The 15,602-nt window shown below is 35.7% G+C and overlaps 3 protein-coding genes across 3 annotated transcripts; 1 reads left to right on the top strand and 2 right to left on the bottom strand.

Moving 5' to 3' along the window:
* Positions 1–2,072: 2,072 nt before the first annotated feature.
* LOC123309785 lies at positions 2,073–8,967 on the bottom strand. The gene is made up of 2 exons (XM_044893053.1): positions 8,646–8,967; positions 2,073–8,557 (listed from the first exon to the last, which is right to left on the bottom strand). Exon 2 carries the CDS (start codon positions 7,827–7,829, stop codon positions 2,616–2,618), a length of 5,214 nt encoding a protein of 1,737 aa, XP_044748988.1. The 5' UTR covers positions 7,830–8,557; positions 8,646–8,967; the 3' UTR covers positions 2,073–2,615.
* A 1,616-nt stretch (positions 8,968–10,583) lies between these two features.
* Positions 10,584–11,363, top strand: LOC123309507 (tetratricopeptide repeat protein 19 homolog, mitochondrial-like). The gene has a single exon (XM_044892661.1). The coding sequence runs from the start codon at positions 10,614–10,616 to the stop codon at positions 11,361–11,363; it is 750 nt and encodes a 249-aa protein (XP_044748596.1). The 5' UTR covers positions 10,584–10,613.
* Positions 11,364–13,670: 2,307 nt separating this feature from the next.
* On the bottom strand, positions 13,671–14,690 carry LOC123309506 (tetratricopeptide repeat protein 19, mitochondrial-like). Its single transcript, XM_044892660.1, has one exon. The coding sequence runs from the start codon at positions 14,688–14,690 to the stop codon at positions 13,671–13,673; it is 1,020 nt and encodes a 339-aa protein (XP_044748595.1).
* Positions 14,691–15,602: the final 912 nt, after the last annotated feature.

The following is a 15,602-nucleotide window of genomic DNA, read 5'->3' as shown; positions in this document are numbered from 1 at the left end:
TTAGTTCAATGAGTTGTAGTAGGGCCGTCTCTATCAACGGGTGGGGCTCTACGTTACGTTGGCATTCCAAATTACTTACCATGGGACTAATATAGAAAAACTGACAGGGGGCTGGAAGATTCAAAAACACACAACACATTTAAACTCAAAAATTTATTTGGGCTTAATTGGAAACGACTTCCAATCAATATCTCCTTGGGCGCAGAGGAGAGGAGGAAAAACAGCTGCGAGAAAATCTCCCTTTAGAACAATTATTCTACTTATGGAACACAGGCATGGTTTTACATAGCCATTGTAACAGTTTCCATTAGCACATCTCATGTGAATCGCAAACTTGGTGGAATGTGGAATAATTTGCAACTCCTTCATGAAGAATCTTAACCTTAACCGATAATCCACAGAAGGTATCTAATTACCTACTTTTCGAACATACAACAGCATTTAAGCAGTGTTCAGGTTCAGTTTGTGGGAAAAGTTGACAGAGGCAGTTTCGGCGATGATAAGACAGCAATAGGCCTTCAGAATGCTCCAAAAGAGCCTTTATCAGTTGTCATTGAAAACATACGTTCGACAGTACGACAGTATAGGTGGAAGAAAGCTAAGAGAAAACTTTATTTTTTTGAATTTAGAAAGATGAATAACGCGTTCAGTAACAAATATAAATTATTTCATCTGTTGGCTCGTGTTGAGATGACAGCAGGGAATAACCAAGAAAATAAGAGTAAAGAAGGAATTATAATGGCCCCTAATGCATTATTACAGTAGGGTAACGACACCGATTGTGGCCATCGTACCAGATGTGGCCACTCTAGATCATTTTCTGGATAGAAACGTATTCTATTCGATTAAGCCAATAAAATTTGCCTTCTACTCCCTTCTTGATTATTCCTAGACCAATCGGCGAGCTCGTTTTTCAAATGAGATGGCGAAATCTTTGCTTCCTCTATTTATTTCTTGAAAAGACGCAGTACCAGGTGGACGCTAATAAGTGCGATTAAGAAACACAAGGTAAGTCTCCATTAATTTTTTTTAGTTATACTTTTGCGTTACTTGTAGAAGATGTTTGATAATGTTATTAAATGCATCATATTATGCCCTATTTCAAATAAAAAATTGAATATTTCCCATTCTTATTATATGATATTGTGCTGGCCACAACTGGGTCACGAAAAAGTCCGATTCGCGACTTGTAGCCACTTGGTAGATAATACTTTTATCTTATAGAACAGATAAAGATGCAACACTCAATTTAATTTTCCATTTTTCAGGAACAATGTCATCCAAAAAGTTATTTCAATACTAAAGAGCAGGGTTTGAGCAAGTGTGCTGACATTTTTTCAATATAATAGAATAGAATAGAATAGATCTTTATTTCTAAATACTACAAATAGTAGAAAGAAATAGTGTCAAAAGCAAACAAATGTACATATCATTGAATTCTTTCATATCATAGGGTTCCAATTCCATCAATAAATTATATACCGCCTTCTTGAAATTTTTCAACTCAGACTCTCTCCTGATGTGATTAGGTAAATTATTATATATTTTTAGACAAGAGTAGTGGGAATTTCTTTCAGTTGTTGTGAGGTAATTTTTGGGTTATATGTACCGTGGATCTCTAGTTTTATATTTGCTTCGACTCAATTCATTTTCAAAAAGGTGTTTATTCCGAAAGACAAACTTTGAGCATTCTTGAATGTACACAGCATATGATGTGTACATTCTTGAGCATATGATGTGAGGATTTTATTTTCCCTGAATAGTCCTCTACAAGATTCTCGGTATCTGAGTCCAAGTATGATTCTTAGGGCTTTTTTCTGAGTTCTAAAAATGTTTCCCATATTTGTATTTGATCCATAAAAGATTATACCATATCTCATTTTGGATTCGAAGTTTGGACAATAAACAGTTCTCAATAGTTCTACGTTCAGGTATTTGGACAATACTCTGATTGTGTAGCAAACTGAGTTTGGGCTGTTATTTGTTTTTTCTATGTGTTCTCCCCATGTTAGGTGTTCATCCAATGTTATTCCAAGAAATTTCGTGGTTCTCTGAAGTTTGAGAGTTGTCAACGTAGGAATGAATGCTGGTTAAAAAAAAAGAAAGAGAATAATTATGAAACAATATACGAGCAAGTACACCTCGAAGAGAAAAAAAATAGGGCAACTGCTTACCTCGTTATTTTCTTGATTCCTGGATGTTCGGAGTCGTGTAGCTATGGATCACAGCAATGGATCGTATTTTCTGATTGTCGTAGTAAATATTAATAATAATTTATCGAGCGAGAGTACTCTCTAGTTCGGCCGTAAGAACAATACTGATTCCACATATGTCCGAAAAAACAGCAGTTGCGGATGTTTTCGTGGTGTAACTTGCAATCACCGCGAAATTCGAAAATTATTGACGGAAAACAAATACTTCTTAATTTAATTTGGCCCATAAAAACAAATAACAAAATTTTATTGATAGTTTTATGAATTAGGAAATTTAGATTCCCAAACATTCTCCCCCACCAAAAACGAATGTTTTTATCCCAAATTCAACGAAAAATGAATACAATCACGAAATAAATAATGAAAAATAACTAATTTTTCAGAAATAAAGGAATGTCCAGATTAATGAACAGGCAGTGGACATACTTTGACCACTGGACGCTGCATAGTGCCGCCGGACGCTGTTTTCAGTGTAACAACCCGTGCAACACCATCATCACCATGATGTAATTTCATGATTCGGGCCAAAGGCCAACGAAGAGGAGGTTGTTGGTCGTCTTTTATCAGAACCAACGAATTTTCATTAAGTGAGGGGTTGGATGTAGACCATTTTGATCTTTCTTGGAGCGAATGAATATATTCTCTGGACCACCTTTTCCAAAAATCGCCTTGAATGCGTTGGATTAACTGCCAACGATTTAGTCGATTTATATTTAAAGAGCTCAGGTCAGGATTTGGAATGGAGCTGACCAGTGGCTCAAAAACCAAAAAATGACCTGGGGTTAGAGCTTGGAGGTCATTTGGGTCTGTGCTAACCGCACAAAGAGGGCGAGAATTCAACACAGCCTCTATCTGAGTCATAAGGGTGTAAAATTCTTCATAACTCAAAACTTGGGTACCGATGACCTTATAAAAGTGGGTTTTGAAAGATTTTACCGCAGCTTCAGCTAAGCCGTTAAAGTGTGGTGCGCTTGGTGGGTTGAAATCCCAAGTAATTGAGAGGGTTTCAGCAGTGACTTGAGCTAGGTTGATCATTTCATTATAAGCTCCTTTAAAATTGGTGCCTTGATCACTTCTAATTGACAAACATTGTCCGCGTCGAGATATGAATCTCCTAAATGCCGCCAAAAATGTATCGGAACTGAGGTCGGAAGTTACCTCGAAATGAATGGCTCTTGTGCTACAACACACGAAAACACAAACGTAGCCCTTGTACGTTTTTGCACCTCTAGTCTTACTCATCAGTAAGGGAAAAGGTCCGGCAAAGTCGAGACAAACTGAGGTGAAAGCGCGTAAGGGAGTTACTCTTACACTCGGTAAATTTCCCATGAATGGATTATAGGATTTGGGTTTGCATCGAAAACAACGAATGCATTTTGACAAACATCTGTAAATCGCACTTCTAGGGGAAAGAATCCAGAAGCGTTGAAGTAATAAATACTGCATTGTCTTTAAGCCCGGGTGTAAAGAAGTTTGATGAGTCCATTCAATAATTAGATCCGTGAGTCTATGGACTTTAGGTAAAAGTAAAGGATGCTTAACGTCGAACGAAAATGGTGATTTTTGCAATCGTCCCCCAACTCTTAAAAGACCATATTGATCAATGAATGGAGCAAGCTTGCGTATTGGTTTTGGTAAAACCTCATTTTGTTTAATCTTCAGCCTAATTTCGGCGAAAACATCATTCTGAACCACCCTAATGAGATACTTTAGCGCATTATCACTTTCTTGAGGACTAATAGAAAGGTTAAACATTGAGATATCATTCCTTTTCAATCCGTTTGATACAAAGCGCAAAATATATGCTGTTATTCTCTGTATTTTTGGAAGAGATGAGAATCTTGAAAGCAAACAGAGAATAACATTTTCCGTGGTAATGAGTTTCGACAACAAAACAGTGGGCGCTCTTTCTTCCGGAATTTCAACACCATTTGAAGAATGAAAGTTATTCTGAGTAGGCCAATGCTCTTCAGATTTCAACAAAAATTCTGGACCATCCCACCACAGGGAAAACTGCGAAAGTTGCGCCGGTGATAAACCACGACTTGCACAATCTGCCGGGTTCAGATGGGAAGGCACATGATGCCAAGATGAAATGGAGATTATTTCTTGGATATGTCTCACGCGATTGGCAATAAATGTTTTCCATCTATGCGGAGACGAAGTAACCCAAGTGAGAACAATCATGGAATCTGACCAGACATATATGTCATTGAAAGTGAATATGCCTTTGAAACTTTCTATCACGAATGCTATGAGATTAGCAAGTAAAAGAGCTGCTAGGAGTTCCAATCTTGCGATTGATTGAGTTTTCAGAGGAGATACTCTACATTTGGCGCAAACAAGGGTGGTTTTAAAACTATTGGAATTCCAGAACCTGAGATATACCACACTGGCATAGCCAATTTCGGACGCATCACAAAAACCGTGAATTTGTACTTCAGAAGTCCTATCGAAGCCAAAGTATCGTGGTATCTTTATATTACCGAGACCGGGTAGTTCTACCTTGAATTGTTGCCACACTCGCTGTATGTGTTCAGGAAGCTCTTCGTCCCAAGATACGTGGGATTGCCACAACTTTTGGAGAAGCTGCTTTGCAAGCAGCAAGCATGGAGAAACGAAACCCAAAGGGTCAAATATTCTACTAACCTCGGAAAGAATCGACCGTTTGCTACAGGTTTTGTTGAGAGGATAGTATGAATATGAAAATACATCCGCCTTGGGATTCCATTTAAGACCTAGGACTTTGATGAAAGAAGGTTCATCTTTATCGAATGTGCAGTCGGTCAACACATCGGACCCAAAATCTTGAATAAGACTGGGATGATTACCGGCCCATTTGCCCAGTTCGAAACCACCTTCTCTTAAAAGATTAATGAGCTCCAATTGAAGAGCGCGAGTATCTTCGACGGAATCGCTACCGAGGAGCCCGTCATCAATATAAAAATTCTCTTCTAAGGCTTTGGCTGCTTTGGGAAAGCGTGCCTTTTCGGACTTGGCTAACTCCTGTAACGTTTTCAAAGCAAGATACGGTGAACACGAAACACCGTAAGTGACTGTTCGTAAATAATATTCCCTTAAAGGCTCAGAAGGATCAGATCGCCAAATTATTTTCTGAAATTGCCAAAACTCTTTATTTACATTGATTTGGCGGTACATTTGTTTGATATCGCAAGTAAAGCAGTAACGAAAGTAGCGAAAATTAAGTAGGAGACAAGATATATCTTTTTGAAGCTTGGGTCCAGTATACAGAGTATCATTCAGAGAAACACCTTGAACGTCACGTAAACTGGCGTCGAATACTACTCGAATTTTGTAAATAACGGAAGAATTTTCAATTTGTTCTTTGAAAATTGCATGATGTGAAATATAGTATGAAGTAGGGGATTTAAATTCTGATGTTGGGACTGGACTCATATGCTCTCTGTTGATATAATCTGTCATGAATTCCACGTATTTTCCTTTGAGGTTTGGATTTTTCAGGAATCGATTTTCAAGCATACAAAATCTTCTATAGGCCTGAGTGTAGGTATCACAGAAAGACGGATTCTGTATTCGGAAAGGAAGAGGAACTGAGAATCTGCCTGTAGGCTCCCGAAAAGTCAAGGAAGAATAAATTTTCTCGCAAATTTCATCCTCAGGTGATACACAAGGAGGTTGAGGGACATTTTCGACCTCCCAAAACCTTCGCAAAATATGATCCACATTTAAATCCACAGACGAATGAAGAGATGTCAAATGGCATTTTTGAGGAGATGTAGAGGTTCGTCCTTGAAGAACGTATCCATAGATGGTCTCCAAGGCTACCGGTTGATTGGGTCCACCAAAAATTCGTTTGGACCTCAAAAGGAAAGGAACTAACTCAGCTCCTATAAGCATATCTATAGGACCTGGTTGATAAAATTTAGGGTCCGCTAATTTGAGCCCATGAATATGAGTCAAATCTCGAGGATTAATATGAAATTTGGGTTGGTTCGAACAAACCTTGGGTATGATAATGGCTTCAAGAGAGAAAGTTGGACCAGACTGATCACAGGGCTTGATAAGGCAAGAAGTTGTACCCTGAGTGGTGGATGATGTCATCCCATTTAGCCCTTCCACAGGTATTGATATCCTTCTTCGAGGAAGTCCCAAACGTCTAACACAAGTGTCGGAAATAAAGTTTGCCATAGACCCTGTATCCAAAAGTATGCGAATTTTCTGGAAATTTCCGTTGAAATCCTTAACATGTATCACACAAGTAGATAATAAAATCGTTGTTAATGTTGAAGCCGTAGAAGAGTTTGTACTGACGAGAGATGTTGGAACAATAGATTGAGTTTCCCCCACCGAGTTGACGGGTTCACTCTGATTGGATGGCTGAAGTGAAGGACTTGAACCTTTTGATGATTTATCGAAATGCAGAGTAGTATGATGTGGTAATTTGCAAATTCTACATTTATGACTAGAACTACAATTTCTGACAGAATGAGGAGAAATCAAACAATTAACGCATAGATTATGTTGTTTGACCAAAGAAAAACGTTCTTGGGGAGTTTTGGCTAGAAATGATTGACATTTGTATAAGGGATGAGAAGACGAACATAAAAAACACTTAGTGCTTTGGCCAGATGGACCAGGCTGGGACTCGGAAGCAACGAAGCTAGCCACAGGCCCTCTACTAGGGGCTCGGGAAACCCGCTGAGGGATCCCACTGTTTGCATATTGCAAATTGGAAGTAGTGAATTGTACAGATTCCAAAGCTGTACATTGTCTCTCTAAAAAGGTAACCAACTGTCGATAAGTAGGAATCTCATGATTTACACTATTTTCTAACTCGAAGTCAGTACGTGTTTTAACATCTAATTTGTTCATAAGCATATTAAATAATAAGAAATCCCAATGATCGACAGGGAAATCGAGAACACGTAAAGCGGCAACATTTTCCGTAAATATATTTAAAAGATGTCTTAATTTCACAGATGTCGGTTTCTGTACTGGTTGGGCATTGAAAATATCATTATAATACTGACTGGCAAGTATTCTTTTATTTTGGTATCTTTTCTCTAAAATTTCGTATGCAATTTTATAATTTGCATCAATGAGAGGAATGCCTTTAATAAGTGCTAAAGGTTCGTGACTAAGGGATGTTAAAAGATAACGAAACTTTTCAACATCAGACAAATCAGTATTTTCATGAATGATGCTCTTGAATAAGTCGAAAAAGCTAGGCCAATCTCGAAAATTGCCTGAAAATGTTGGAATAGAAAGCTTGGGAATTCTGGCTGAAGGCTTGCAAGGTTGTAAACTAGTTTTTGATGAAGTGTTTGAAGAGGTTCCCGCAGAATTTTTCAATAACAAATCATGTTTAATTGATTTCACGTAGTAATATGCCTGATCAGCCGCGATTCTGAGTTTATCGTACTCTGAAAATTCTTCATCTGAAATTAAACCAATGATTGTATTGTGTGATGATCGAAAATCCTCATAAGCGCCTTCTATTTCATCAGCTCTGGCTAAAAACTGCGATTTATAAGATTCATTTGTTGATGCCTGAATGCCTATTTCTTGAGCTTCCTTTAAACGCGAATAGGCTGTTTGGCGCAGTAAATTAGCTCTAGTTAATTTGCTGGACATTATGAATCAATATAATATAATAATCTGATATAATAAATATCCGAGGTAATAAAAAACTGAACAATGTAAATCGATTGCTAGATTTATGAAACGTGTATTAATAAATGTGTGGAAAAGGAAAACTAGCGTTTACTTCAGAAGATATGGTCGACAGTTGAATAATACAATATGATCTACAAATTTTCAAAATGTACAATAGTAAATGAAATCTGGTGTAAGTACGTGATGAATTGCAGTAAATATGGGTCAATAATGAATGATATTCGAAAATTGTTACCCAGTAATTACGATTGATATCAAAAGCAAGTAATAATATTCGAAAGGAAGTAAAGATAAGTTGAAAAGTATGTAAATAATACACTTCAAACAGCTCCCGAAGGCAAAATACAGCGACCGCAACAAAATGTTGAACTGAATAATTGAAAATATTGAATTTGTCATCAAAATAGCATCCACTGTTTGAATGAAGAGATATTATAAAAGATGAAGACAAATTGAAAACATTCGTTTTATAATTCCCGTTGTAAACAAAGATGAAAATGCACCATGCGCGCTGTGACCCTGACCTTGAACCGGTCTGCCCGTGAAATGAAATGATTTTCACAAGAGACGTATGTCGCAAAAAATAAATGAAAAAAGGTAAATTTTGGCCAAATTAAATTATGAATGAATTTTTCTGAAGGAAACAACCCGGCAACGAAGGACCAATGTCAACGTAGGAATGAATGCTGGTTAAAAAAAAAGAAAGAGAATAATTATGAAACAATATACGAGCAAGTACACCTCGAAGAGAAAAAAAATAGGGCAACTGCTTACCTCGTTATTTTCTTGATTCCTGGATGTTCGGAGTCGTGTAGCTATGGATCACAGCAATGGATCGTATTTTCTGATTGTCGTAGTAAATATTAATAATAATTTATCGAGCGAGAGTACTCTCTAGTTCGGCCGTAAGAACAATACTGATTCCACATATGTCCGAAAAAACAGCAGTTGCGGATGTTTTCGTGGTGTAACTTGCAATCACCGCGAAATTCGAAAATTATTGACGGAAAACAAATACTTCTTAATTTAATTTGGCCCATAAAAACAAATAACAAAATTTTATTGATAGTTTTATGAATTAGGAAATTTAGATTCCCAAACAAGAGTTGTTTCATCAATTTTTAATTGTACAGGTATAATTAGTGTTAACTGTTTTGTTCTGAAGCACATGACACCTGTTTTTACTGTGTTTAGTGTGAGCTTGCGAGATTTCAGCCATTCTTCTATTTTTTATGAATGTTTGTTGTCTTGGTTAATATGTTTTGTAGATTTGCATCCGAGATCAATACATTTGTATCATCAGCAAATACTATCATCAATTCTTCCATTGTAACCCCTGTTATTTATGTACTGCAAAAATAGTATACATCCTAATATACTTCCCTGCGGTATACCCTGCTTGATGCTACCTCTGTTTGATTTTATTTCTTCACCTCTTTCTGTTATCAACACTCTTTGTTCACGTTGTGTCAATTATGATCTGAATAATTCCAGTAGCTATCCTCTAATTCCATATTGTTCCAATATTTCCAACAGTATATCGTGGTCGACGCTCTCATATGCCTTTAAAAAGAGAGATCCAAAAATAGTCCGAGGATGTTTACTTTCTCTTCAAGAGATTCCACTATTTTCCTGATGTACTGGAAAATGGCAGTATATTTGTCGATTTGGCTTTGATAAATCCATGTTAATTCTTGCTTAGTATGTTGCATTTTTCTAGAAATTGCATTAGTCTTTCTGCCATCATTATTTCAAAGATTTTTGAGAAGGATGACAGGAGACTTATTGGTCTATAGTTTTCAAGAGCACCCCTATCTCCTTTCTTGAAAATTGGTTTTATCAATGCAAGCTTAAGGCTTAAGGAACGTAATTGTTCGTTATGACAACACTTTGTATCCTGCAAAAATATTAAATATCAATGATCACCAATTGTATTGCTGTGCAATGTCTAGAAGTGAAAAAAACTGAAAATGGCCCGAACCTCCAGACCTTCTGTGGTATGAGAAAGAAGACATAATCTCGAAAATTGAAGAACCAAAGGCAGCTAACACTCGCGGAGCATGTTTTGTTCCAGAAATGAAACTTTTCGAGAAATATTTAATATTTTTACCTTTATTCGATGACTTTTTTATTTTTGTATAAGGGAAATCAATATTTTATAGTATTTATATCTATATTTCTATGAATTTCGAATAAATTTTTTGTTATTTATGTGAATGTTTGTTCAATTTCGAGTGGAGTGAGTATTCAAAGTGTGCCAGTTTCACCACACCTGTGACTGGCCACAACAACGAAAACGTGGCCACAACTGGATGCACTCGCTCTCCTTTCCATTTTCTTATTATTTAATTCGCCGCCAAAACAGTTTTCGTTGGAAAATGTCTTAAAGTAGCCACAACCGGTGCTGTTACCCTATTATGATTTCCGACGTATGACAACGAAGGCTATTTTGAAGAAGTGAATACTGAACCGACTGAACGTTTAATTTTGGTACTCTTTTTCAGTCACCGTTGGCTATCTGTACGTTAGAAGGCTTGTTCGTAGAGTGGTTCACAACGGTTGTGAACTGTACAGAGCAAGCGAAAATGGATTTTCGCTACCCTAAAATGGAATTTATTGTGCTTGCTCTATACAGTTCACAACCGTTGCAAACCACTCTTCGAATAAACTAATAAACTCTGGTTATTGACAGCTTAGGATCGATGTTTTAAATGACACTTTTGTTTATTTATTACTGTGTCAATGTCCATTTTGAAGCACGATCAAAATTTCTCCTCACAGACTGACGATAATGTCCTGAGTTTGATATCTTCAGCACGATATGCCTTGCAGAATGACGATTTTGAGACAGCGGAACAAGATCTACACTTAGGTCTCGCTATCAGTAACAACTTGGGAAATTTTACACAAGTACCCTACATCTATGATATTTTATCTGCTATGGCATTCTCGACGGGTAAGTTGGAAAAAGCAGCGAACATTTTAGAAGAAGCTGTGAGGGAATTAGTAACATTAGGACATCCAGAACATGGCCATCATGTAACCGATTTCAGATTTCGTTTAGCACGCATTTTTGGTTCTTTGGGAAAATCGGAAATTGCTGAGAAAGGTTTTCAAAATTCTCTAGAGGTATTGAGAAAAGAAGTGGAAAAGGGAAATTCACATCATTCAAAGCTACATTATGCTAATTTCCTGTTCAGATATGGTCTCTACAAAGTGCGCCATACAGAATATTTAGAAGCCAAGGAAATGCTAGATAAGGCATTGGAATATCTCCAGTTTAACGAGATAAAACAAATGCATCTCCTGAAGTCATTGTCCTGTACTTTATCAGATTTGTGTGGTATCATTGCAAATGATCAGAAAGCGTTGGCTAATTTCGCTGATATCTTACCATTTCTGAAGTTACCAGAAATTTCTGATGATTCCAATGATTCCATGAAACAAATAGATGGTTTGAAAGAAATCGCCCTTCGAAAATCAGAAATGTAAATTGTATAATTAGTATAATTATTCTCATAAAGTATTATAATGGATTTAGTATAATGATTTTTTAAAGTATTATTTCGATAAAGAACAACTAATAATTAAATTTGTAATACCTAACTAAAATTGTGGTTATAAATTAATGAAGTTTTGTGGGCTTTTTTGAAGCTTATCGTCCTTATTTATTTTTTATTGTATTTTATATTTCTGTGAGTAATAAATGAACTTAACTAAAACTTATTAGAGAACGATTGGATATTTCCTAAAATGAATTATCAATTATTGTTGACACAATTTATATTTCCCACATTCCCCCAACAATACAGTTTCATTTTTTATTTTTATACAGGGTGTTAAATTATAAAAACTAGACAAACATATAGGGCTTTTTTTTTGACAGAAGATAGAACTCACCAAAATAAGTCGTTAAACCAAAAATTGTCCATATGAAATATCCAAGATGGCTGAGATAAAACTACTAGAAGTTCGACAAAATTTCATTGAATTTCAAGTACGGTACTGTGGAAGGTGACTCCGGCATCGCAAAAACGAAACAAAATATAATGTTGTATACAAAAAATCCCATTATTGATACTAAAAATAACTTTGCTGAATAAGCAATATTAAAATAATATAAAAGAGACTTCCTCAAACTGCGAAGCAGTTCCGCCCAGACTGTCGTATAGAACGTTAGTTCCGCTTAAGTCATACCACACGTATAGTAGCTCTATGTTCTGTTTTAACTGAATAAGTACCAGTTAAGTGTAAAAGTGACCTGTAAGCATAACCAGTAAATAAATCAAGTTAAGTTAAGTGCACAGTTTCAATTCCAACGACCATTCGACGAGTTTTGGTGTCTTCTCTAAAAAGCCACCTGGTGTCAGAAGAACCTTTTTAAAAACCCAAAAGTTCGCAGCAGGAATACGACAATAAACATATGGCTGAACAAGTACCAAGTTCATCAGATTAGATGCATCAGGTCACTTCTGAGAGAATCGCAATTGTTGTATCGTGCAATTTAAGTTGACAAAAAATATAGAAAATCGAGGCAGCTTCTTGAACGTAAATCTCAAACGAGCCAATATCCTAAACGAAACCACATGGTCTAAACAGGAGATAAGTTTTTTCCCAACAAACGGTATAGGGTCGTATTAGGATCTATTTCAGTAATCATTTTCAATTTTTTTTTCAACTTTTGTCATTCTGAGTTTTGTATAGGTGATTTTTGATGAAACGCTTCATTTTGACCAGTTCTACCTTCTGTTTAAAAAAAAGCCTCACCTTCAAATACACCATGTATATGGTCGGTAGGTGATACCGGGAGAATAATTTTTGCCTTATGACATATACCCTCTGTTTTCGACGCATAAGCGAGTTACAGAGTGTTCAACGTCATATTTGAGCAATATTCTAAAGAGTGTGGTCATTTATGTATAAACCTCGAAGTAACAGTTTCTGGTCACATCTAAGTATTTTTGAGTGTTCAATTCAGAAAAGATGAAGAACTCCGAAATTTTTTTTACAAAATGGTGGAAAACCTACAATGTTCGTGATTTTTCTTCTCGGTTGCCAAATTGAATTTCATTTTCTGAATGAATACAATTTCCGAAAAATTTCTGTGAATAAATTTTTTTATAAATCGAACACAACTTTTTTTTTTAAAGTCTATAGCAAAACACCTGATATTGTTGAAATGTTTTCCGGTTCTACTTCCTCTTATACCTAAAACGAATATGAAAAGAGAATCGAAATATATTAAACCGTTTCCGAAATATATCTCTGAGGAACCTCTAACTTAATTAAAAGAAAAAAAATGGTTGGCCTTTGATGCCCAAAATTTTGGCATTATATATATATATATTCTTTTGAATGTCAGCAATACATTTTTAGTTATCAAACAATATAGCATATGTATGAGTTTTAGCATTGAGCTGTCGAAACAGATGGTATTATGACTTTATCAAAATAATATTTCGATGAAACTTGGTTGGGAGACAAACTCGTGTTTTTGTGTTATTACTCTCACCTGTGGAATGAAAATTTAAACTAATTTAAGGATATGAACTTTCGTTACCAAGCAACGGTAATTCGAATGCACTCTGCTCCAAGAGTTGTTGGATAATTTGATAGATTTTATTTGCTCAGTATATTTAACAAGATCAATATAAAGAAGGCATTGAAATAATTGAGTAATTGATCATGAATTTTGGTAGATGATTAGCTGTTATGATAAAATGTGATATCACATTTTTGAACTAGCCTTTAAAATTTTCAATTTTCCGGTTGACTATAGTCTCAAGTGAATTATTTAAACTATGCTTTATTGATTTCTTCTATGAGTTTATTGGCTTCTAGATATACCTCTTGGTCACTGAACATCTTAGCCAGTTTTGCTGCCTCTACTGCGCTGATTTTGGCATTTTCTGGTGAATTCATTCTTTTATAAATTTTTGCCAATTTTACGTAACATTTCGGCAAATCTGGACTACCTATACCTTTCGCCATAAGAATAGTGTTCTGCATGATTTCTAACGCAACTATATTATCTTCAAGAGTCATATTCAAATCGGCCAATGTGTAAAGAAGGACCATTTCTTGATAGGGACTTAAACCTTCAATTTTATAAGCGTACTCATAAGCTGCATTCAACATTTTTTTTGCTTCGTTGTATTCTTCCATTCTAATTTTGTGGAGAGCATACCAGAATAAAATGTTTATGTACAAAACGCCAGTTTTCGAAGAGAAATCACCGGAAGCTAATTTACTTTTTTGTTCATTCAAGCACGTTCTGAAACCTATCTCTGCCAAATTGCTCTCTTTATATGAGCTATAAATTCTTGCTAACCTCAATTTGAAGTCAACGATGTGGTTACTACTCTCAGGAACTCCAACTTGAAGTAGTTTTTCAATGACGTTCACAAGAAGTTGTTCAGCTTTTCCAAGGTTTCCTTTGGCGAAAGCAATCGCAGAAAGGATATCGTACATGTATGGCATACCTAAATATACTTTGTGTTCTTCACTTATCTTCAAACCCATTTGCAATATACCTTCTGCTCTATCTGTATCTCCTTTTTCCAGAGCAATTCTTGCCAAAGTCATCAGATGAAGTATATTGTCTTCCACATCCGCTTCAGTGGTTGGTTTGAGTTTGTTCCTAGCGAAACTTGAAAGAGCGAGACTAGCTGTAGCAAGTGGGGCAATGATTACATTTTCTTTATATTTTATTCGACCCTGATACTGTGACAAATTATTTCTACAGACGGAAAATACAGATCTATTATGTATGCCACATGAATTCCGGAATATTTTAACGAATCTGGCGACTGAGTTCATTAGAAATGAAATATACTAGAATTTTATGATTTTGAAAATGTAGGATGACAAATAAAAGTCAGTTCGTTTACATGGCATAGAAAGTGTGTAATATCTACGAAAACTTATTGTTGAAGGTGATCCTTATAATGTTTTTTTTTGAGAAAGTATAATATATAATTCAAAAGAAAACAAAATGAATGATTACACAAATTAACATTTGTGTAATGTAGCTGCAATCATTTGATCTCTGATGATGAGAAAATGCCCATCATCTCAACTGGGCACTTGTTATGTTAATATTGCTTCAGAAGAAGTGAATACTCAAAACGAACCCGAAATATGACAATGAATATACGGATGCTAGAGAAGGCATGAATAGAGTATACGGAACCACAATTGATGCAGTTCTTTCAAAATAGCAAACGAGGAACTTTATATACATACTTTTTCAGCTTCTTATAGCGTCTTTCTTGGAAAATTATGATGTAGAAAAGAATGAATATATTATTTTCAATGAATGAGGTTATAATTGAATTCTCAAAAGGAACACGAAATATGATGAATGAATACGGATGCTAGAGAAAGTATGAATGGAGTATACAGAACCACAATTGATGCAGTTTTCTTACGTTCTCTTGATAGATAACAATCGAGGGATTTCATATCCTATTTAAATTTCCACAAACCTAAAGCGTCTTTCTTGGAAAAAAGGTAATGATGTAGAAAAGAATGGATAGGTATACTTCATTCACTTTTATTTTAGCAGTCGGTTGGCCATGGAAATTTGACACATTTCACTCTGTATAGTACGAAAATGTGGGGTTATGAAGCTTGTCAAAACATTTTTGGATTTTAAATCAACGCTATGTTGCCCGTTCTACGTAAAAGTTTCTGTTATTACGTATTTTATCACAATGTCGAATCTCTTCG

Source organism: Coccinella septempunctata, chromosome 3 (genome assembly GCF_907165205.1).
Source record: "Coccinella septempunctata chromosome 3, icCocSept1.1, whole genome shotgun sequence".
Lineage (NCBI taxonomy): Eukaryota > Metazoa > Arthropoda > Insecta > Coleoptera > Coccinellidae > Coccinella > Coccinella septempunctata.
Note: the sequence above shows the minus strand (reverse complement) of the source record. Positions and strands in the feature narration are given on the sequence as shown.